Source organism: Hevea brasiliensis, chromosome 15, assembly GCF_030052815.1.
Source record: "Hevea brasiliensis isolate MT/VB/25A 57/8 chromosome 15, ASM3005281v1, whole genome shotgun sequence".
Lineage (NCBI taxonomy): Eukaryota > Viridiplantae > Streptophyta > Magnoliopsida > Malpighiales > Euphorbiaceae > Hevea > Hevea brasiliensis.
In genome coordinates this window covers 76,434,628-76,456,019 of record NC_079507.1, presented here as the reverse complement: position 1 = coordinate 76,456,019, position 21,392 = coordinate 76,434,628, and the positions used below count along the sequence as shown (strand labels likewise).

General features: G+C 35.9%; 4 protein-coding genes across 7 annotated transcripts; 2 read left to right on the top strand and 2 right to left on the bottom strand.

The window, feature by feature from the left end:
- Window positions 1-4: 4 nt before the first annotated feature.
- LOC110669415 (uncharacterized) lies at window positions 5-5,883 on the top strand. 3 transcript variants are annotated; one of them, XR_002497682.2, is made up of 6 exons: window positions 6-159; window positions 634-764; window positions 892-1,087; window positions 1,846-1,865; window positions 5,525-5,646; window positions 5,732-5,883. XR_002497682.2 is itself a non-coding variant. In XM_021831077.2 (5 exons), exons 2-5 carry the CDS (start codon window positions 664-666, stop codon window positions 5,553-5,555), a joined length of 348 nt encoding a protein of 115 aa, XP_021686769.1. In that variant the 5' UTR covers window positions 6-159; window positions 634-663; the 3' UTR covers window positions 5,556-5,883. The 3 variants fall into 3 exon arrangements, 2 of the variants coding, with proteins under 2 accessions (XP_021686768.2, XP_021686769.1); XM_021831077.2 differs by having other exon boundaries at window positions 5,525-5,883; XM_021831076.2 differs by lacking the exon at window positions 1,846-1,865 and having other exon boundaries at window positions 5-159; window positions 5,560-5,883.
- Window positions 5,884-7,771: 1,888 nt separating this feature from the next.
- On the bottom strand, window positions 7,772-13,224 carry LOC110669412 (protein REDUCED WALL ACETYLATION 2). 2 transcript variants are annotated; one of them, XM_021831071.2, is made up of 16 exons: window positions 12,587-13,224; window positions 12,341-12,432; window positions 12,121-12,261; window positions 11,967-12,023; window positions 11,797-11,869; window positions 11,231-11,389; window positions 10,380-10,529; window positions 10,042-10,297; window positions 9,841-9,956; window positions 9,642-9,728; window positions 9,477-9,565; window positions 9,323-9,385; window positions 9,133-9,189; window positions 8,901-9,003; window positions 8,665-8,823; window positions 7,772-8,098 (listed from the first exon to the last, which is right to left on the bottom strand). In XM_021831071.2, exons 1-16 carry the CDS (start codon window positions 12,617-12,619, stop codon window positions 8,087-8,089), a joined length of 1,647 nt encoding a protein of 548 aa, XP_021686763.2. In that variant the 5' UTR covers window positions 12,620-13,224; the 3' UTR covers window positions 7,772-8,086. The 2 variants fall into 2 exon arrangements, with proteins under 2 accessions (XP_021686763.2, XP_021686764.2); XM_021831072.2 differs by having other exon boundaries at window positions 12,121-12,258; window positions 12,587-13,222.
- A 269-nt stretch (window positions 13,225-13,493) lies between these two features.
- Window positions 13,494-17,990, top strand: LOC110669413 (importin subunit alpha-4). The gene is made up of 10 exons (XM_021831074.2): window positions 13,494-14,103; window positions 14,486-14,582; window positions 14,705-14,796; window positions 14,910-15,041; window positions 15,134-15,319; window positions 15,458-15,621; window positions 16,006-16,084; window positions 16,262-16,390; window positions 16,655-16,782; window positions 17,487-17,990. The coding sequence occupies exons 1-10, from the start codon at window positions 13,885-13,887 to the stop codon at window positions 17,851-17,853; spliced, it is 1,593 nt and encodes a 530-aa protein (XP_021686766.2). The 5' UTR covers window positions 13,494-13,884; the 3' UTR covers window positions 17,854-17,990.
- Window positions 17,991-19,034: 1,044 nt separating this feature from the next.
- LOC110669414 (uncharacterized) lies at window positions 19,035-21,129 on the bottom strand. Its single transcript, XM_021831075.2, has 2 exons — window positions 20,535-21,129; window positions 19,035-19,621 (listed from the first exon to the last, which is right to left on the bottom strand). The coding sequence occupies exons 1-2, from the start codon at window positions 20,925-20,927 to the stop codon at window positions 19,376-19,378; spliced, it is 639 nt and encodes a 212-aa protein (XP_021686767.2). The 5' UTR covers window positions 20,928-21,129; the 3' UTR covers window positions 19,035-19,375.
- Window positions 21,130-21,392: the final 263 nt, after the last annotated feature.

Here is a 21,392-nt window from a genome sequence, read left to right as displayed (position 1 = left end):
GTGATGAATTTCAAATTTGTAAAGTTGGAGGACTAATTCTAAATATTTCATATTACAAGGACGTAAGTGAAAATTAATGGAAAGATGTAATCTGCGCTTTTATAAACCGGAACAAATCGGGACATAAGCAGAGTTTACTCAGTGGTGCTACAAGTTGAGGTTCGTGTTCTCCGCTCGTTTTGTTTGCTTCATTGAGAACTTTGATTCTGTATTTTCTCAGCTTTTGCAATTGCTTTTGAGAAATCTGTTTTCGACGTTTTTGTTTTTGGTGTTTGGTTTAGATTGATGTTAATTCTCAGATCTGTTCCAATTATAATCTCTTGTCTCTGAATTGTTTCGTTTCTAAAAATTCTTTCCCTTTTCATTGTAATTTTCCTATTCACGACCAAATTCAATTCATTAGCAGTTTTCATTAGTTACTTATTAATGAATCCAAATTGTTGTTGTTGTCGTTGTGTTTAATTAGAATTTAGTGATCTTTAAGAGCACATGGTTTTTCATTTGGGTTTTGTATTTTGAAACTGCGTGTCTTACTGACTTGGGTACCCTTTTCTTTTTTAATGAAGAATTAAGAATGGCATCAATGTTATATGAACTCATGGGCTGTACATTTGTTTTGGCTTCCTATTTCAGCATAAATTAGATCATTATATAGTAGAAGGCATGGCTGGTGGATCCGAGAAGAAATCAAGTGAAGATGCTAATGATTTGCAAACTTTCAATGCTGAAAATTTGCAAAGTAACATGAAAGTCATATATTACAGGTTTGTTTCAAAAACTTAAAAAGGACCCAGAGCTATATTCTAATGAAACTTTGTGATTTTTCGTTGTTGATTAATATAATGAGAGGTCCTCCCTGGAGCATAAATCTAAGCTTTATTTTCTTTGCAGCCGGACATTTTTGTCTATCATTGGTGGGGTGATTGCTGGAATTTTGGGATTCACGGGTTTGACTGGATTTATTTTTTATTTCCTTATCATGGCAATCACTTCCATAGGACTCATAGCCAAAGCAAAGTTTTCTGTTCATTCATACTTTGACTCTTGGAACCGGATTATACTTGATGGCTTTTTTGGTGGGCTTATGGTATGCTCCTCAATTAAACACTAGTTCTTTTTTCATTTTCCTATCTTCTGATTTTCCTTTGGATAAGGCTCCTCTCTTTGGATGGTTTTTTTTTTTTCTTTTCTTTTCTTTTCTTATACTTTGAGAAGTGAAAGCCTTTTTTGTGTGTGAGTAATCTTTAGGGGAAGCTATCCAACATGTTTATATTTCTTAAGATCTCTTCATCCTGTTGTAAGGTTCTTGGAAATTTTGTTGGATCCCACCCTATCGCTTTGTGCATGTATCCTTGCAGACTGAAGTAATTAGCTCTGTTATATATATATATATATATATATATATATATATATATATATATCATTTCCAGCATTCTCATTCACAACTCACAAGTTGTACACCTATGTTGATGATTATGTCTTGTGTAAAATGTCTACTGTGAATTGTGCCTTAAATGGTAATTTCACTGGAAAGAGCTCTTTTACTTTCATAAGCCAATCAGCAGGCCTATTAATTATTACCTGCCCGTGACCGCTCTTTCAATAAAAAGTGAATAGCAGGGAGGTTTTTATTTGAGATTGAGATATGGCTTTGCATTTTCTTAATTTTTCAGATGCCACTTTCTGGCAAGTTGGTTGGTCATCCATGCATATTTGTTTCTGATTTATTTGACAGTTTCAATAAAATTACTAACAGAATACTGAGTAAACTTCTTGTTCTGGATATCTTTTGTTTAGTACTTAAATAGACTGACATGACAATATTCTTTTTCCCATTTTTTGCAGTCGTTCGTGCTATTCTGGACGTATCCTTCATGTTTCACTTTATTATAGATATGTTGCTGATAACTTTCTTAAAACTATACTCAACTCAACTTAACTAAGTTTTTATCTAAAAAATTTATTAGGGTCGGCTATATTGATTCTCTTTCTCCACTATAAATAATTTTGGATTAAATCCTCGGATATGTGTAATGCTTCTAGGTCATGTTGTACTACTCTCTTCCAAGTCAGTTTAGATCTACCCCTTCTTTTCTTTCTATCCTCTAATCCAATGTACTCTACTTGTCTAACTAGAACCTTCGTATGTCTACGCTTTACATGACCAAATCACCTCAATCTCCCTTCTCTCAACTTATCCTCAGTTGGCACCATTCCCACCTTTTCTCTAATACTATTATTATGGATTTTATCTTGTCTAGTATGGCCACCCATCAACCTTAACATTCTCATTTTCACAAGTCTTATCTGAGACACATACGACTCCTTCATTTTGCAACACTCACTATCATATAACATGGGCTGTATGGTAAAATTTTCCTTTCAATTTATTGGAAATCTTGTTATCATATAAAACTCTCGTGACATGTCTCCACTTACTAACATCCTCCTCACATGCCTCATCTACTTGAAGGATTGAGCCGAGATATTTAAAGTAATTACTTTGGGGCAATATCTCTCCATCCAAACTAACTCTTTTCCTATCACCAGTTCGGCCTTCATTGTACTTACAATGCATGTATTCTATCTTCGTTCTACTTAACTTAAAGCCCTTTAACTCTAAAGTACTTATCCAAAGCTCTAACTTTCTATTGACTCCTTCTTGCGTCTCATCTATCAGAACTACATCATCCGCAAACATCATGTACCAAGGGATACTCTCTTGTATATGTTTCGTTAATTCATCTAGAACTAATGTAAAAAGATAAAGGCTTACAGCTGAACCTTGGTGTAATCCAACTGAGATAGGAAAATCTCTTGTGTCCCCTCTCACTATGCGCACAATAGTAGTTGCTCCTTCATATATATCTTTCAACACTTGTATGTACCTAATAGATACCCTCTTTTGTACAAACACTCTCCATAAGATATCTCTTGGAACACTATCATAAGCCTTCTCCAAATTGATAAAAACCATGTGTAGATCTTTCTTCACATCTCTATATTTCTCCGTCAAGCTTCTAATGAGAAAGATCGCTTCCATAGTTGAACGACCGGGCATGAAGCCAAATTGATTGGGAGAGATAAAAGTGTCATGACGTAATCGATGTTCTACAACTCTCTCCCACATCTTCATAGTATGGCTCATGAGTTTAATTCCCTTATAGTTTGAGCAACTTTGTATGTCTCCCATATTTTTAAAAATAGGTACTAAAATACTCCTCCTTCATTCATCAGACATTTTCTTTGAGTTTATAATTTTATTAAATAATTTAGTTAACAATGCCACTCTAATATCTCCCTAACACTTTCACATTTTAATTGGTATTCCATCGAGTCCACAGGTTTTACCCACTTTCATTCTCTTAAGTGTTTCCTTTACTTCTGAAGATCTAATCTTTCTATATAATTCACATTCTTTTCTATTGTTCTGTAATCTATATTCACGCTATTACCACTTTGACTATTATTAAAGAGATCATCAAAATAAATTCTCCATCTTTCTTTAATGTCCTCATCTTTCACTAACACTTTTCTTTATTTATTTTTAATGCACCTAACTTGATTGAGATCTTGAATTTTTTTTCTCTCCTCCTTGCTAATGTATAAATATCTTTCTCTAATTCTTTAGTTCTAAGTTTCTCATATAATTTTTCAAAGCTCTGTGCTCTTGCTTGACTAACTGTCTTTTTTACCTCTTTCTTTGCTATCTTGTACTGTTCATACGCCTCATTATTATCACACTTAGGTAATTTCTTATACCATTCCCTCTTTCTCTTCACTGCTTTTTGTACTTGCTCATTCCATCACTATCTCTCTTTTGAAGGTGGTCCATGTCCTCTAGACTCTCCAAGTACTTTTCTAACTACTCCTCTAATATTTGATGCCATCTGTATTTATATACCATCAGCCTCCACATCCAGCTTACATGTCTCGGACTCGAGAAGCTCATTTTTGAACTTTAATTGCTTTACTCTTTTAAACTCCCACCACTTTGTTCGAGCTATAATATTTCTTATAGCCTTACTTGAATTGTTCCTAAACTTGACATCCAAGACCACTAACCAATGTTGACTTGTTAAAGCCTCTCCCGGAATGACCTTGCAATCTTTGTATAGAGCTCTATTTGTCTTCCTGGTTAAGAAGAAGTCAAATTGGCTTCTATGTTGCCCACTTTTGAAAGTTGCTAATTGTGACTCTTTTTATAAAGTAGGTATTTGCTAGTATTAGGTCGTAAGCCATAGCAAAATCCATGATTCTTTTCCTCTCCTCATTTCGGCTACTAAAACCAAAACCTCCATGAACATTCTCATAATCTTGCCTATCACTTCTTACATGTCCATTCAAATCTCCATTGTTGAAAACATTTTCTTCATACGGTATACTTTGCATTAGATCATCCATAGCTTCCCAAAATCTTTGTTTGCTCTTACTGTCTAGTCCTATTTGTGGGGCATAAGCACTAACTACATTTATTGTTTCTCCTTCTAATACTAGCTTTATTAATATAATTCTATCTCCTACTCTTTTCACAGCTATTATGACATCTTTCAATGTCCTGTCTATGATTATGCCCACTTCGTTCTTGTTCCTCTCATTTCCGGTAAACCATAATTTGTATCCTGAATTATCCATTTTCTTGCTTTTTTTCTCTTGCCCATTTAGTATCCCGAATGCAAGCAATATTCACCATTCTCCTTTCCAAGGTATCCTCAAGCTCTATTAATTTTTCTATAAGTGATCCAACATTCCAAGTACCAACATTAATTCTCCTCCTATCCTATTTCTTCCTAATTGATCTCCTTCTATGATATCTTCTATTATTCTCTATGCCTATCTTGTATTATGTTTCATTATTTATTCTACTATTTGTCTTATGAATTAACTTTTTACCCACACCCGTCCATGATATGAGAACCCCTGCTCGTTTAACACCACACCCGGATGCCAGTATGGCGCATCGTTTTCGGTGAACGCCTTACAACCTTGCATATTTCTCATTACACCCGGTTTCCGATGTAGCCCGTCGTAAGTAGAGGATACCCAATGTTTATATCATAAGAATCCATATCATGAGGCGTGACGAAATTTTTACGCTGGTAACCCTTCTACTCTATCGGGGCTTGGGACTGGCAACAATCTTTCATGTTGTAATCTTGAAATCAAAACTGTGAGTTGCATGACTTTTCTCAAAGAAGACAATATCCTTGCATTTGCTAATGGTGAATCCTATATGGCTATAGGGATTAATAAGTATAGTTTCGATGCTGGTATGTGTCTATGCGATGAAAACCGCACAAGGGGTTGGGAAATTATGTGATCTTCAAGCATGTGTTTCATTTGCTATTTAATTCTCAATAGTTGACAACATACATGAAATTTTTTCCTTTTTTGCCTTGTGTTAAATAGTGCTTCCAGGGCACTTGAGCATCTTTTGTATAAATTTTCAGAAGATTCAAAAACTTTAGTTTTATTATTTATTCAGCTATCTATTTTCTTTATTTTATTTCCTTGACATGAAAAGATTTGCCTATGATATCGTGCATATATTCTGACAAGGTATTTGTTACGTGTTGGATGGAAGGAAAGGCAGTGTTGCTGCTGCTGCTTGTGACCCCCAAGTTTACATCACACTGAAGCATGAATGTATGTTTAATGTTTCGTATCAATTACAAAACAACTACAAAGATCACTTTTATCCTCTTTTATTTTTTTAAGTTTGGTTCTGCAGACTTGTACTCATAGGCTTGACTGTAGATGGGAATTTCTCATGCAATTTTGCAAGGAAGCTGCTTTATGTAGGTCCATTTATACAGGTGTTTTTCTATTTGTACGTTGAGGATTGTTCAATAGATGTATGTTTTAAGTTTTAGTTTCTCTCAATCTGCCTTGTGTTTCTTTGTTTCTCATCAATTAAGATTATGGGGATTACTGCTTGATGAAAGTTATTGACATTCATAGCACTTCTGATGGTCAAAAAATCATGTCAACATCATCAATTTCAAGTCATACACAAGATTTCTCAAAGTTAGGTCAAAACCCTATTTTCCACACTCAATTCATGCATACCACATATAATTCAACACGTACATCATATCTTTCATGGTATCTAAGCTAAAATTTAGATTTTAATTCAATTAAACTCAACATCTCTCACTTCCCTAGGCTGACCAAAATTTAGGTCTTGCAATTAGTCAATATTTTATTTCATTTTCACACAATTTTCATTCCTTTAGACTTGCTTAACATAATTAAAGAAGAGAGGGAGGGTTAATCTTGCATTAACCTTGTTCAAGAAATTTTCAAGCTTGTAAAACTTTTAGTTTTCTTCAATTTTTTGCTGCCACTAGCTTCCTCAAGGTGCAAAATCAAGTTTTAGTGAAGGGGAGTATAAGTTTTAGGGTGAGAAGCTTGGGAAAATCAAGCTTAAAAGCTTGAAAATGGTAGAAGACCACTACAGATGTGGTTCGGCCAAGGGGTAGAGAGGAAGAAGATGAACTTTCTTTTTGGTCAAATTTGTCTCTTGCTTAGTATTTATCTTCCTAAAGTTTGAAATAAAATTTTAATTATGTTATTATTCCATCATGCTTAAATCATGTTTAACTCATCCTTGTGTTATGCTTACATCATAATTAATTTTCTTTTCTTTTCTTTTCTTTCTTTTCCCATTTCCATTACATATTCATGATTTTAATTCATTTTATGTGTTTTATGCTCTCTCGTTTTATTTGATATTTAGGTCAAAATTCAATACTGAGGGTGAAATGACCAAAATGCTTTTCATTGAACTTATCGGGTTATATTTGTCTGTACCGATTGATTTAATTTTCTTTAATTTTCTTTGACATTTTTAATGTCATTTAATTCTCATAAAACCTTCAATATAATCCTAATATTTATCTTATAGGGTTTCCCCACGAGTCTGGGATTAGCAGCTGTCTTCACAGTTCCTACCCATTAGGGTCTCTCATCGCCGTGACTTCGGCTGCTTTAACAGAATTGCACTTCGCTTTTTTATTTTTCCTTGATTTTACTTGGCCTTTATTCAACCATTTTATGACACTTCACTCTAGTTCAAGTGTAGTTTCAGACATCCTGACTGTCCGAACAGACGTTAGTCATTGGAGAATGTACGGATTACCTAAAGTGAGGGCGTTATAATTCTCTCCCTCTAAATAAAAATTTCTTCTTCGAAATTTACCCGGTGTAAATAGTCAAGGGACTGCTATCTTTTTACTTTTTCACTTTTCCGTGTTATAATGCTTCACTTTCCTCTTAGTCTGTCTTACTAAATCTAGCTCTACAATCTTATTTGAATTAGTTCTGCATCCATCTTCTTTCATTTCATATACAAGGTCTATTAATACATATTCAAAGGTATTATAAATAGAAATTGTATCTCTGCTAACGTTTGTCGGATCTAGCTCCTCCCGAGTCATAGCATATACACGAGGTACTGCTCTGACTTCGGATCGCTCAATAATCTCTGTATCATAAGGCCTTGCTTCCCTTCTCAGTGATTCAAATTTAAAACCTTTGAGGCTCGGCAAATCTCATTTAACACAATACATTTGTTGAGAATCTTGAAAATATTCAACAAAAAAAAAATCAAAATAATATGAGCTTATTATGCGTGTTAAGTATGACCCGCCAATCGAATGTCGGATCATCTTTGACTAGTTTGCAATATTTATACTTGATAAGAAGATCATATGATTCTCTTGGTACATGCATCAAACTGATAAATGTGAATTGGTACATGCTGTCATGCTTTGACAATGTTAACATCTTTAACATTGATGGTATATTCCGCGTGTAATCATTTTCATGTAGATTTGGGAGTACATGGATAAAAATACAAAAATAACCCCCCTTTGCTGGTCATCTCGTTTACTAACTTTAACTTTCCCTACTTAATACAATATAAGTCACAAAATCTAAGCTGAGCCTTTTCCATTTATCTAGCCAATGAAAAGTACGAAATGAATCCATTTGCAGCTCCAATGTTTTTGGTTGAGGTAAAAAATCTAGCAGTGGAGTGACACTCTCATGTGTTCACAGAAAACTGATTCAGAAGCTTCCAGCCTTATTCCCATACCTGTTAACTTTAAGATATGAGTAATTTCACATTTAAATTACGCACAACAATTACTACAATATACAATTATCAGTGGGGTTCACAAACACAGCAGTGGTGATAATGTAAATCTGCTATGTATTTTCAAGGTTCATAGAGTGGGAGTGGGACTGGTTATTCACACTCCATAGTTCTTATCTGGTTCCATGCGGTGTTGAGGATAATGCAGGGGAGGGGGCTGTTCTGGACTTTCATGGCTTATAGAGTCTCATTCTTGAACCATTAGAAGATGAATCAAGGTAAAATAGTAATTGCATGAAATAACACCATGATAGCGCTCAAATAAGAATTGAAGAGTGCAAATAACCATTCCCTCAGAGTAAACTAGCACATTAATTTCAACCATGGGCATGAAGGTTAAGGCATGTTTCAGCATAACTGTTGCAATTTTTGCACAGCCATTTGTACTCTCTTTTTCATCACTTATGCTAGAAAATGCACTCCAGCACTAGGCAGCACAAGAATCACATTATGGATGCCAAAGCTACTTAAGACTGATAACAAGATTTAAGAGGAGCAACTCATACCAGCATCTTAGGGATTTTTAAGAATATAAAGGATACAAAGTATAGAATACTTGCAAATACTGCTCCTGTAATTATGTTGTGTGCAAGGCCCTTATTGTCTCGACTAGGCACAAATGCTATTTTCAATGTATTTGTCAAATGAAAGAGTCTGTAAGAAACCTGCAGACAAGAAAAAAAGAAATAGCAAGTTGCTACAAATATTTTCAGGATATAAAACCATTACATTTCATACTTACTGCAACATATACGGAAGTAGTGAGCATAAAGTTCAACAATGGGTAGTTTGAAGCTGGGATTATAGAAAGCAACAATTTTGGTTGACCATCTGGAATGCTTGATCTGCAATTTTAATAGAAAAAGAAAATTACAACTATCATACACAAGCATGTAAGTTACTTATGTGCGCAATGTAGATATTTTGGGTACAACACTGCTCGGGCGGGCAACAACAGCTCAGCTTCAACATACCTTAACCAGATATGGAACTGCGAAATGTATGTTTCCAGTGTAATCTTTCCAAGCCATCTAGTAAACCAAAGAATTAATATCAATAAAAATTACTCCAAATAATATATCCAATTGACAGGACAAGATTAGCACCTCCAGCAAAAAATACAAGTAAGTCAGCAAAAGGAGAAATTAGCTAATAGATTCTTACGCAAAAAGGGTCAAAGTGTAGCTGCGGGAGTATTGGGTGACATTTCTCAAACATATGTATATGCTGATCAACAATAACAAAACAACACATGACTAATCAGCAAAATGTTTCTGAATAGGCGATATATGAGGACATTTAAGGAAGAACTACATACGTTATTGGAATCCATGAAGTGTAAGGATGGTATTTATTGTATGTGATCTTGTCTAGCTTGTATATATGCTCATACCATAGATAACCCACCTAGGAATTTCATAAAATTTGTTAGCAACAGGGGAAAACTAAAGAAACAAAATTTCACAGGAAAAAGTTATAATACCGAAAGGGATATCAATGCAACCGCTGTTTTGATTGATATTCTGCGCTTCACTTCTGTTTCCTCCAGTTTCTCCATCCACCTTTCCACCTACAAATAACAAACAACAAATATGTGAATGCTCACTCAAAGAAAGAAATCTGTTTCGACACATTGAGGAGCCAAATGTTTTAATAAGTAAGTCGCATGGTTCAAAACTTACTGTTGGATGATAATAGGCATATATCATTCCAATTATCCAGATATAACGATCAAGGCCTGAGCGAAAATGCCATTCATGCAGCAGAGGAAAATCTGGTTTCGCAGGATCAGTATAGCCTGCAAGATTTTGAGGGATCAGGATCAGTACAACAGCCCATAGTGCTTTAACTTATGGCATGTGAACCTTTGGCAAGATACCAACCAAGCAAAAAAGTAAGTGGGCTCCAGACCAGTTCAAAAACTCCAGGAATTTCCCATATTAGGATAACCACCAAGAAGCAGGAGATGATTTTCACAATCATGACAGATCCAATCTCGTTGTATTGGTTCAAAATTCCAAGCGCCCCATAGACCATAAGAGTGAAAAGAGTGTGCATGGGGCAAATGTAATATAGCATATAACTGTTGTTAAGCACGATGCAGCAAAATAACACCAAGAAATTAAGCCGCCACATCATCTGGCCAACAAGAAATTCTCATAACCGGAAGCAACTTAATTGTAGATAGAAAAGAACATTAAACTTTCAGGGGACAGCATACCTGAGCAAACCTAGCAAGACCGAAATCTTTGCGGACATAATAATATGAGAAGTTCCCAAATCCAGTCATCCACACATATGCAGCAATAAACACTCGGATTGCATTATAGATTTCTGTTGCAGCAAAGTAATGATACATCAAAAACAACACCTGAAAGATAGCAGAAACATGAGTAAGATTACCAATTATGGTATGGAGCAGGAGCACATAATATTTGAAGCCTCACCAGCTAGGGCCAAGGCGCCCCACCCACCCAACAAACAAAGCCCCAAGTGTCTCCTCATAAAAATATAAAGATGGCTTCCTAATTATTTTTATAAATATTTTAAATTATTTATTTAAAATTTTAATAAATTTACATATATTACATGAAAATATTTTCATTATATTCATTAAAAAATATTTTTTTATCATTGATTTTATATTATTTTATTTTATAGATTTAAATTTTAACATAATAATTAACTAGTAAAATTTTACTTTAAGTTTTATAAGGTAATATTTATCAAATATATGATATTATAAACATAATAATTATTAAATGAATAATATATTTTAAAATTTATTAGAACATTGTTCAATATATATATATATTACTTTTAACTTTGGCCCCCTCAAAATTTATCTCACTCTGCCACTGAGGAAGGCAGCAAAAAAAAAAAAAAAAGCTCTTTAGGGCAAGATTGTGCCAGTGGCCAGTACTTTACGTTTGGAGATAGGTGGTCAAAACAAACTAGCCAAAATTCATCGTTAAAGTAATTCAAATTACCAAATCTTCCATCCATCACATGAGATATGCTTCATAAGGAACATTTCAGAATTAATACATATCATTTGATAGAATGACACACCTGCATCCAGCCTCTCCACTCCTCAGTTTGATGCCTATTCAAGTAAAGTATGGGTTTCCCTGAAAACGGTGACTTATCATGATGTATTTTGAAAGAAGTTATTGCCGAAACTATAATGAGAAGGGAGTAGAGAAACCAGAACAGATCCCTATTAAAACTCTGCATAAATAGACCAAAGTTGAGATTAGACCTGAATCAGAAAAATACAAAGATTAATCAACAATATCAGAAAGCACGTTTTTATAGATCATTGCAACTCTCATGAGTTAAAGAAATTGAAAACAAAGCAAAAAAATTCACTCCACCCAATGGTTCAAACTTCAAACTTAACAATTAATGTAGAGTAAAACAATCTCTGTTTTGAAACATTATTTCACATTAACATTGACCAAAGGACATAATAGAGTAAAATGCAGATATCCTAATTCAATATATCATAGAGGATAAACAAAGCATTAATTTGGCAGTTCAACATGTACTTGGTTACTAAAAATCTGTTTAGCCATAGGCTTTGATGACAACTAACAAGGATGAAATATTTATAAAGTAGAAGTTGACAGCAGCACCTTCTTGGAGGAGTTAAAGAAATCTGTGCGGTCACATAAATAAAAATACCCCAAAAGGGCACCAAATTCAGATCTGCACAGAAAATGAAAAAGAGGTCATTTAAATTTGCCAAAATTCAACAAGTTAAAAAAATTTGCTAAGCTAAGTCCAATAGACATAATTTACTCACATAGCTCTCAACGTCAACCGGTTATCAATCAAGAATTGCTCGTCCATGAGAAGGAACCTAAGCAGATCAACAGGCATGTAATTTCATCAGGGAAAAGACAAACATAAAAGTTGAGACTGAGAACTTGAAAAAGTGAATGACAGCCTTCACAAACCTAAAAATAGGAGATGAGGCAGAGTAACTCTTAGCTTTAGGAGAAGCAGAGTGAAGACCTCCCCCCTCCAGTAAAACAGCTTTGTCATCTTCTTTGACAGCGCCATCTCCCACCTCAGGCAAACCAATATCAGAATGCCTACTAGCAGTTTTAGCAACTTCAGTTAAGCTTGCAACCACCCTTTATATTAACGTAATATAATCAAAATACTTAAACTCACGCTTTGGATGCTGCAGCATTTTTCTTATACTCCAAAAACTCTGAATATATCCAGGTAGCAATTACAGGTACAATTCCAAGAAAAAATGAGACCTGCAAATCGAACATCATCTTCTGATTCTAATTATATGATTCACCAAATCACATCTAAATGGATCGAAAAGCCAATGAGCACAATTGAAGAGTTAAAATGGAAGTAAGAACCATAAGGAAATGAGGTAAAAGAGAGAAAGCAAGCAACACGCACCTGACCAGGAGTAATAGGACTAGAGATCGCCATTCTTTGGGCCCCAGCTGCAAGCACTAATACTAGGAAAACAATCCAGCAGATTTAAGCAGCGAAATCAATGAGCATTTCAAATTTCAATGCAAGTGGCGTGCTGGAAAACCAGATCTATCGGAATCTGGTTTTCGCTGAAGAACGAGCCCAGAATTTGCTCCAAAATGTAGCTGTGAACGAACGTATAGGATATGCATTGGCAGTATATATGGGCGATTGCTGTTCCAGTGTAAAGTGGCGGAGAAGGTGAAATGAAGTGGTTAGTTGGAAAATCTGCGGTTTAATCCATGATAGCGGCACTTTACTGACCCTGTGATTTGAATTTCTGAAGTTGGGTTGGAGGTAGGTGTAAAAAATTTTTCTAATCCGTCTGATTTGGAGTTGATTAATAGATAATTGCGTGTAGTGTAGGGTGAAAGGACAGGAATGTTGTTTTCCTTGGAGGTTAATCTAATAAATACTTTGAAAATATTTAATTAGTTTTGATTAGATTGGCAGTCGGCAGAACATGGACACTGACGTCTCACCCCCCACCGTACTGTTTGAATCGCGGTTAAAAAGAAGAAATGGATGGTGAAAATTAGGAGTGGCTCAGGTGAGGATTCAGGAGAGTAACTTAACAAGCCTATGACCGCTAAATTCGAAACCTAGAGGGGACCAGGACTCTCTGCCAAGCATGGCATCGCATCGCAGGCCTTCCATAACCTTGCTTCCAAACTTCCAATTGGGTTATTATTATTATTATTATTATTATTGTATTCATGAATTTTCACCAATACTTGTAATAATTTCAAGTTTAATATCATTTAATTAATATATTTAAAGAAAATGCAAAACAGAAATACTTCCATATTTTCACCAAAAGACAAAAAAAAAAAAAAGGGAGAAATTAGTCTCTGCAGCGTAGGTTAGGCTATAGAGTAGACCTAACACAATCCATTACAGCCTACTTTGTTCATAAATCCTTGCCCCATTTCCTTTCAGGCATGTGATTGCCATAGATCCCTAACAAAAAGGCTTAAACCCACTTAATTAGTCTTTTCCGCATACGAAAGTATAACCCTTTAACCGGTAATTGAGTACCCAACAACAGCAACGCCCTTGCCTCCATCTGCTTCTCATAATTCATTGCACAAAATTATTGTCCACCTCTTTCTCTTTGCTGGGAGTTGGGACTTCAATCCTTGGGTCACTTCAACCGAGTACTTTCATCGAATACGCGCAAAGGAACAACGATACGGTCAGTTTTAGATAGACAAAGAGCAATGTCTCTGAGACCCAGTTCGCGTACTGAGGCACGAAAGAAATCCTACAAGAGTGGTGTCGATGGGGACGAAGCTCGCCGAAGGAGAGAGGACAATTTGGTTGAGATTAGGAAGAGTAAGAGAGAGGATAGTCTTCTTAAGAAAAGGAGAGAAGGGCTTCTTCTTCAATCTCAGAATTTAAGTGAGCTTTCGCAAGCCAACGCTGGGATCGAGAAAAAGGTTCTTATATATTTCACATTGCCCATTTTATTTTATTTTTGGTTAAATGTTTACTTTGTTATTTTAGTTTCAAGCTTTGTGGCTTTCATGTTACCTGCAATGTTGTCTAATTTCTGGGTTGATTGATGGGGGTTTTTAGATTGGTGAAAACTGAAGAGATATCTGAGGTTGGGAGATTTTAGGTTTTTCATTCATTGGAGAGATAAGAAACACTTAGTTAAATGAGACGTTTTCAACTGTTTGTTTAGACGATCTAGCTAATTATTCTTGTAATGGGAACCTAAAGATAAAGAATTCAGAAGATAAAAGAACTTCTATTTATTGTCCTTTTCCTTCTTTAGAATGAAATTTCATTTGTTCTAATACTCGGCACTAATGGCAGTTGGAAAAGCTTCCTGTAATGGTACAAGGAGTGTTGTCGGACAATCCTACCTTGCAGTTGGAAGCAACCACTCAATTCAGAAAGCTACTGTCAATTGGTGGGTAAACTGATCGTGCAATGACTTCCATCCGCCACCGTCTCCCACTCTTTGCCTATCATTATTTTTTTTTTCTTTTACTTTTAGTTATCCTATTAGTATTTATTCTTGTAATTGTGCAGAACGCTGTCCTCCCATCGATGAGGTAATAAAAGTAGGTGTTGTTCCTCGCTTTGTGGAGTTCCTGGATAGGCACGATCTGCCTCAGCTGCAAGTATGGACAATTAGAAACTATTCTCATTCTTCTTCTGTACAACCTGTATCTGTAATGCAGAGAATTTATTTTCTCCATTTACCATCAGGGTTTGATATTTGCTTCATTATCAGTTTGAGGCGGCTTGGGCATTGACAAATATTGTGTCTGGGACATCAGAACATACAAGGGTTGTTATCGATCATGGTGCTCTTCCAAAATTTGTGCAACTTCTTGGATCTGCAAATGATGATGTCCGAGAACAGGTTGATAAATCTTTTATGTTTCCCAAACTCTATTCTTTGCTCAAAACATCTGCAATCCTTGTTTTATTAACATATCCATGCCAAATAAGCAGGCAGTGTGGGCATTGGGTAATGTTGCTGGCGACTCTCCTAGTTGTAGGGATCTTGTTCTTAGTCATGGTGCGCTAATGTCACTACTTGCACAATTCAATGAGCACTCAAAACTATCAATGCTAAGAAATGCTACTTGGACTTTATCAAACTTTTGCCGTGGAAAGCCACCAGCTCCATTTGAGCAGGTAAGGAATTATTCATTTTTTCTTATATTTTTGGAGTAGCATTGGTTATATTCATGCATGAATATTTTGTTTCTGTGTTTAGGGAATGCTTTACCATAATGTAGCAATAAAATCATATATGGTAATATTTTGGTTCAGGTTAAGCCAGCATTGCCAGCCCTTCAGCACCTTATCTACTCAACTGATAATGAAGTGTTAACTGATGCCTGCTGGGCACTTTCTTATCTTTCCGATGGCACGAATGACAAAATTCAGGCTGTGATTGAAGCAGGTGTTTCCCCACGACTTGTGGAGCTTCTACTGTAAGATGGTGTTTATGACTTCTATTAAATGTTACATTTTTGGCACTTCCTCAAATTAGTGAATAATCTTTGCAATATAGGACAAAATCCTAAATGTCTAAAATTATCTGTATCTCATGAAGTTAACTTGTATCTTTCTCAACCTTCTTTTCTTTTTTGCTTTCTTTCTTTCTTTCTTTTCTTCGTGTTATTTTGGAACTTTGTGCTCAGCTCCTCGCATATTTTGATATAAAATTGACAAATATGATTCTCTGCACAAGCCCATGTAGTTTGGGTGTATGTTTAATTATTATTGTATTTGTTTTTTTTTTTAAAATGTTATGGCATACATTAGGTTACAATTAAAAGATAGGAATGTTGCTAATTTAACTTTTTCTTCTGTAGTCATGAATCAACAGCAGTTCTTGTACCCGCTTTAAGAGCTATAGGAAACATTGTCACAGGTGATGATGCTCAGACTCAGGTATTTCTTCTTACTTGTTTTTACTCATATCTTCACTCTCAACATGCAATTAATATCTCTAGGCTCCGGCATGCTGCATTAGTGCATTGTGCTGTATTTGTTTGTTTCACATCAAGTATATCTATATTTCATGTCATTTTATTTTCATGAAAGCTGACTCTAGAAGTTTGGTTGCAGTGTATAATTGACAATCAAGGGCTCCCTTGTCTCTACCAACTTCTTACACAAAACTACAAAAAGAGCATTAAGAAAGAAGCCTGCTGGACAATTTCAAATATTACTGCTGGCAATAGAAATCAAATACAGGTAATATGCAAAAGTAATCATATGTTTCATTGTCCTATAAATTTCCTTGCCTTTGTATGCTACAAAAGTAATGACTACCATGAGTGTATTCTAAATTCATTACTCATGTCTCATTGCCATCATGAAAGTTATTAGTTGTTATTTCTTGGCAGGAGTCAGTCAGAACTCTAGCTGAATGTTTGATTTCTGTGAATTTTTGTCAATTCCTTATTCGGTCATTTCGTTTCACATTACTTCATCTCACTGATATCTCTCTTATAACAGGCTGTAATTGAAGCAAATATCATTGCTCCTCTTGTACATCTGCTACAACATGCAGAATTTGAAGTCAAGAAGGAGGCATCATGGGCAATTTCAAATGCCACTTCTGGGGGATCACGAGAACAGATTCAGTATGTTTTGGCATATTCTTTACAGCTATTTTCATTGATCTCTTCTTTATGCGAAAAATTTTATTGATGCTGAATAACATTAGTTCATAGGAAGAGTTAGGCAACAGTCCTTTCTACATAGGCAACCTTTGAAGGCAAGCAATAAGCAATGTTTCTGAAGACCATAATAGATATCATCTGACATTTATAACTGATATTTAGAGTCTTGCGTAAACAGCAATGCCTGTTACTGCCAAATAAAGTCTCAAGCGACTTTCAGTAATAATTTCCCTTTATCTTGGGTTGACCTGGTGACTCTTATATTTTGAGCAAATCTGCATAGGTTGAGTTGGTATGCTATTGCTTAATTTAGGTTTTCATGGGTTGATAAATATTTGAGTTATTAAAATCGGGTTTTTCTAACAAGATAAAATTACATGACTGGAATTAATAAATTCTGAGGCTAATAGGAAACTGAGACTGTGAGGAATTAGTTGGACGGCAAAGTCTCTACTATATATGGCCAGCTAAGTACTTAAAGCCTGATGATAACTCGTCATGAGTTCTAATGGCTAGTGCCACTCTCTATGCCGTATATATTTATTATAAGGTTTGGTCACTTGCTCCAATTATAGGATACGCATACCTATCTAGTTTTCCACCTCAATAATCAGATTTGCTTATTATGTTCGACTTTGGTTTTTTTTTTTTTTTTTTTTTATCAGACACCTGGTGAGCCAAGGTTGTGTTAAGCCGCTTTGTGATCTTCTGGTTTGTCCTGATCCAAGAATTGTGACAGTGTGCCTTGAGGGTCTAGAGAATATTCTGAAGATTGGGGAGATTGAGAAGGAATCAGGCAACACCACAATCAATATTTACGCACAGATAATAGATGACTGTGATGGATTAGATAAAATTGAGAATCTGCAGAGCCACGACAACCATGAGATTTATGAAAAGGCTGTGAAGATTTTGGAAAGGTATTGGATCGAAGAGGAGGAAGACCAGAATTTTGTAGATGGTGTTGATGGAGAAACGAGCTTTGGGACGAACCAGCCTAGCCTTCCCACGGGAGGATTCAAATTTAGCTGAATTTGTTGCAATACATGTGTTTTTCAGCTTTTGCCTCCTATTGTGTCATCAATAGTGTAATAATTGTGTGCCTCTTATCTTATTATAATGTTGGTTGAAACTGGACATTTTCTTATGGATGAGTAGCCTTTCTAGCATGAACGGGTTGTGCAGCACGAAAAGCTCAAGCTCTCATATCGATATATCGTTAACATTAACTTTACGAATTTAAAGTTGGCCCAAGATCTAGAATTAATTCCACCAATTAAAACCATAAAAATTGTCCTTCAAGCTATGAGTACTAACAAAAGAATATGCTCATGAATTACGAATGATAACTAGTGACTGATGCTCTGTTGATGAAAGGGGTTATTTTGACCTTGCATTCTATTCCTATTAGGTGCAATTCAGAATGAATTATGCAACTCCTCAGGCACGGTGAGGTAGCAATGAACCTTTGGTGGTTGGCTTGAGGTAGTAAAGGCCACCCAACATCTCTTTGTACGGTCAGAATCAGATTGGGTTGGATGGGTTTTTCATTTTTCTAGTGCCATACAAAGAAACAAGCTTTTCCTGTTGTCAAAAAGTTGTGTGGGAATATGCTTTCGGGGGCTCCCCAATTAATAATAAATCTCGATGCTTGGAAATTTCACAGGGAAACGCTATCCTATCAATTCCATTTATCTCGCCCATTGGAACGCCATCGCCCATCTGTTACCGCAGTCAACCAAAAACATTGGTCAGTGAAATGAAGCAAAGCACTCTCTCTCATGCTCAAAAAGTAATTTGCATAATGACATCACTGCAAAACAAGGTCCCCACATGCAAGGCTTTCGACCGGAGACGGACACGTTTGTAGTTATAACGTTAATTAATTGCTTTGCGCTAATTGCCAAGTTCAGTCCATCATTGAATGATCCATTTCCATCCCCTGGTTGGGCTTGGCTGAACATGAACATTTTGTAAAAGATAATTTCTAGGATCAACACCTCAGTCTTTCCGCTCCTAAATGGAAGAGAAAACCAACGGCTGAAAGTTAATTTCTTTCGCCAAGCCATCATCAATTCAAACAAATTATCTAAACCACAAAATGCCCATAAAGACTCATCCTTGTACTACAAAATCAATTAATCATACAACAATAAGATTCAACAACCATTCCACAGATTTAAAAAAGATAAACAGGAAAAGGGGGCACAAACTAAGGAATCTGAAACTGCAATCAACCCTAAAGATTTTAAGTATTCAAAGTTTACAGCTTAGCTAAGATCATAACTTACACAATGTCTAAAATCAACTGTTTCAAATAGTTATTCAAACACCACCACAACCACCTCCCCGCCCAAAAACCCCAACAATGCCTTCCCAAATTAAACATATAATCCTAAAAGTACTGCCACTTGATGATACAGGATTTTAAAACATAAATCCAAAAGCATCCTATCCTTCTTTCTACAAAGATGAGATGGTTTAAGATTGAGGGATGGAGAGATTGACCTATTTGTTAAATGGTCAGTCCTCAAACCAAGAAGGGTCCCCAGCCCTATCGCTTGGATGGTCTCTCATCATCCTCTCCACCATCATCATCATCTGAGTCATCTTTATCCGACCTCTTCCTCTTTGCTGGAGCCTCAACTTTCCCAGCACCTTCTTTGTCATCATCATCTCCGTCATCATCTTCCTCCTCAACATCTTCATCCTCACCATTCTCTTCTGGTTCAAAATCACTAGCATCTTCTTCATCTTCAGCACGACCTACTGGTTGAACAAGGTATTCCGTGCCCATATCCTATATTAATACATAAAATTGACAACAAGAAACAGAACAGAATCAAGGTGGAGCAGAACATTGGATAACAGGCGTAACCAAATAAATCATAGGGTAAGCAGTGAAACTATTGGAACAAACAAAAATTACTTCAACAGCAACCTATATCAATTGGTAATTTTATAATAAATCAAATACTATGTTTGATAAATAGAGGAGCTTTTGATAGAGATTTCATGATATTGACATCTATACATGAATGATGCTGAACAAAACATTAAACTACAAGATCCAACATTCTGTATGAAGTCCTGAACATATTCTATATAAAGCATAAGATTAAATTACATCTTTCAAACGCTAATATGCTAAAAAAAAAAAAAAGCTATTTTAACTATTTCTAGCAATTAATACTGATGATACATACATAACAACAAAACAAGAAAGAATCACCGGTTCAAATCACAATTCAAAAACAAAAATAAACATCCACAGTAAAAAAAAATATCACTAAATCGATTAATGAAGAAAGACGCTAACAAAAGCCAATTTAATCCAAATGTGATGATTAGATAGCTGGAAAATTAACCATAAAAGCATAAATCGAAAGTTCACGGTAGTATGCTGCTACGCTTTCAAAATGGTAAACGACGTACCAAATTTCACCAAAACAAACAGATCTGGAAAGAAAACAGAAAATTCTTTTATACGAAAGAAGAAAAGCAAAGCAGAAATAACGGAAGAAATCAAGCTTCGTCTGTAGTTTATTTGAACAATTAACGCATAAACGAACACATATATACCAGATCTGAGAATAAAGTGCCGGTTTTCAATAAATCAAACTATAAACAAAATTTTGCGGAAAACAAACTGCGTTTCGCACAACTACCTATGAATTGTATACGAATATGATATATTTTTGTGTATATATTACCTCTTCTTCAGCGTCATCTTCCTCCTCCTCATCGTTGTCGTCGTCGTCGTCGTCGTCGTCATCGCCGCCTTCACCATCATCATCTTCATCGCCATCCTCGTCGTCTTCGTCCTCATCATTATCAGCCGACTGAACCGGCGGCCCCCCGGAGGAGTGTAAGACCTGAACCTCATCGTCGTCATCGTCCTCGTCTCCCTCATCATCATCGTCGTCGTCGTCGTCGTCGTCTTCGTCGTCGTCGTCTTCCTCTCCGTCTTCAACATCATCTTCCTCTTCCTCTTCAGCTTCTACGCCATCCTTTGGTTCACTGTCGTCGTCTGTTTCTTCTGCACCGAAAACTCTAATTTCCTTCTCCTCTTCGAAAATTTCTCCTTCTTGCTCCATGATTTTCATGTTCAAAGAAATAAACAAACTAAAGCGGGAAGTATACAAACTTTCTAGGGAAAATAAATTTTTTTCCAGGAAAAAAATTTGAAATCAGCAATTGGAGAGGAGAGAGGAGCTTCCTCGTTCGTTGTACCAGTAGCTCTGCAACTTGATCTGAACCGTTGAAACGTGGATTCACGCAGATGGATGACGTGGAAAGAGATCGGACGGTGGAGGTGAGAGAATATGCATTTTTGAAGAGATAGGGTCATTGCGGCGCCTCAATACTCGTTTTCCGTAGTCAGCTGGTTGTCACGTGCAAGAAAGCGGTTGGAGCATCTAGGGTTAGGGAGAGTTCCTCTTTTCTCGAAAATTCCAATGGATCATGACTAGGCCCACTCGTAATCTCAAAGACGGTCCAGTCTCAGGACTAAAGTTTTGGGCTGGGCTATGCTTTGATTAGGCTAAGTTTGGTTTGATTTTTATTTTCCA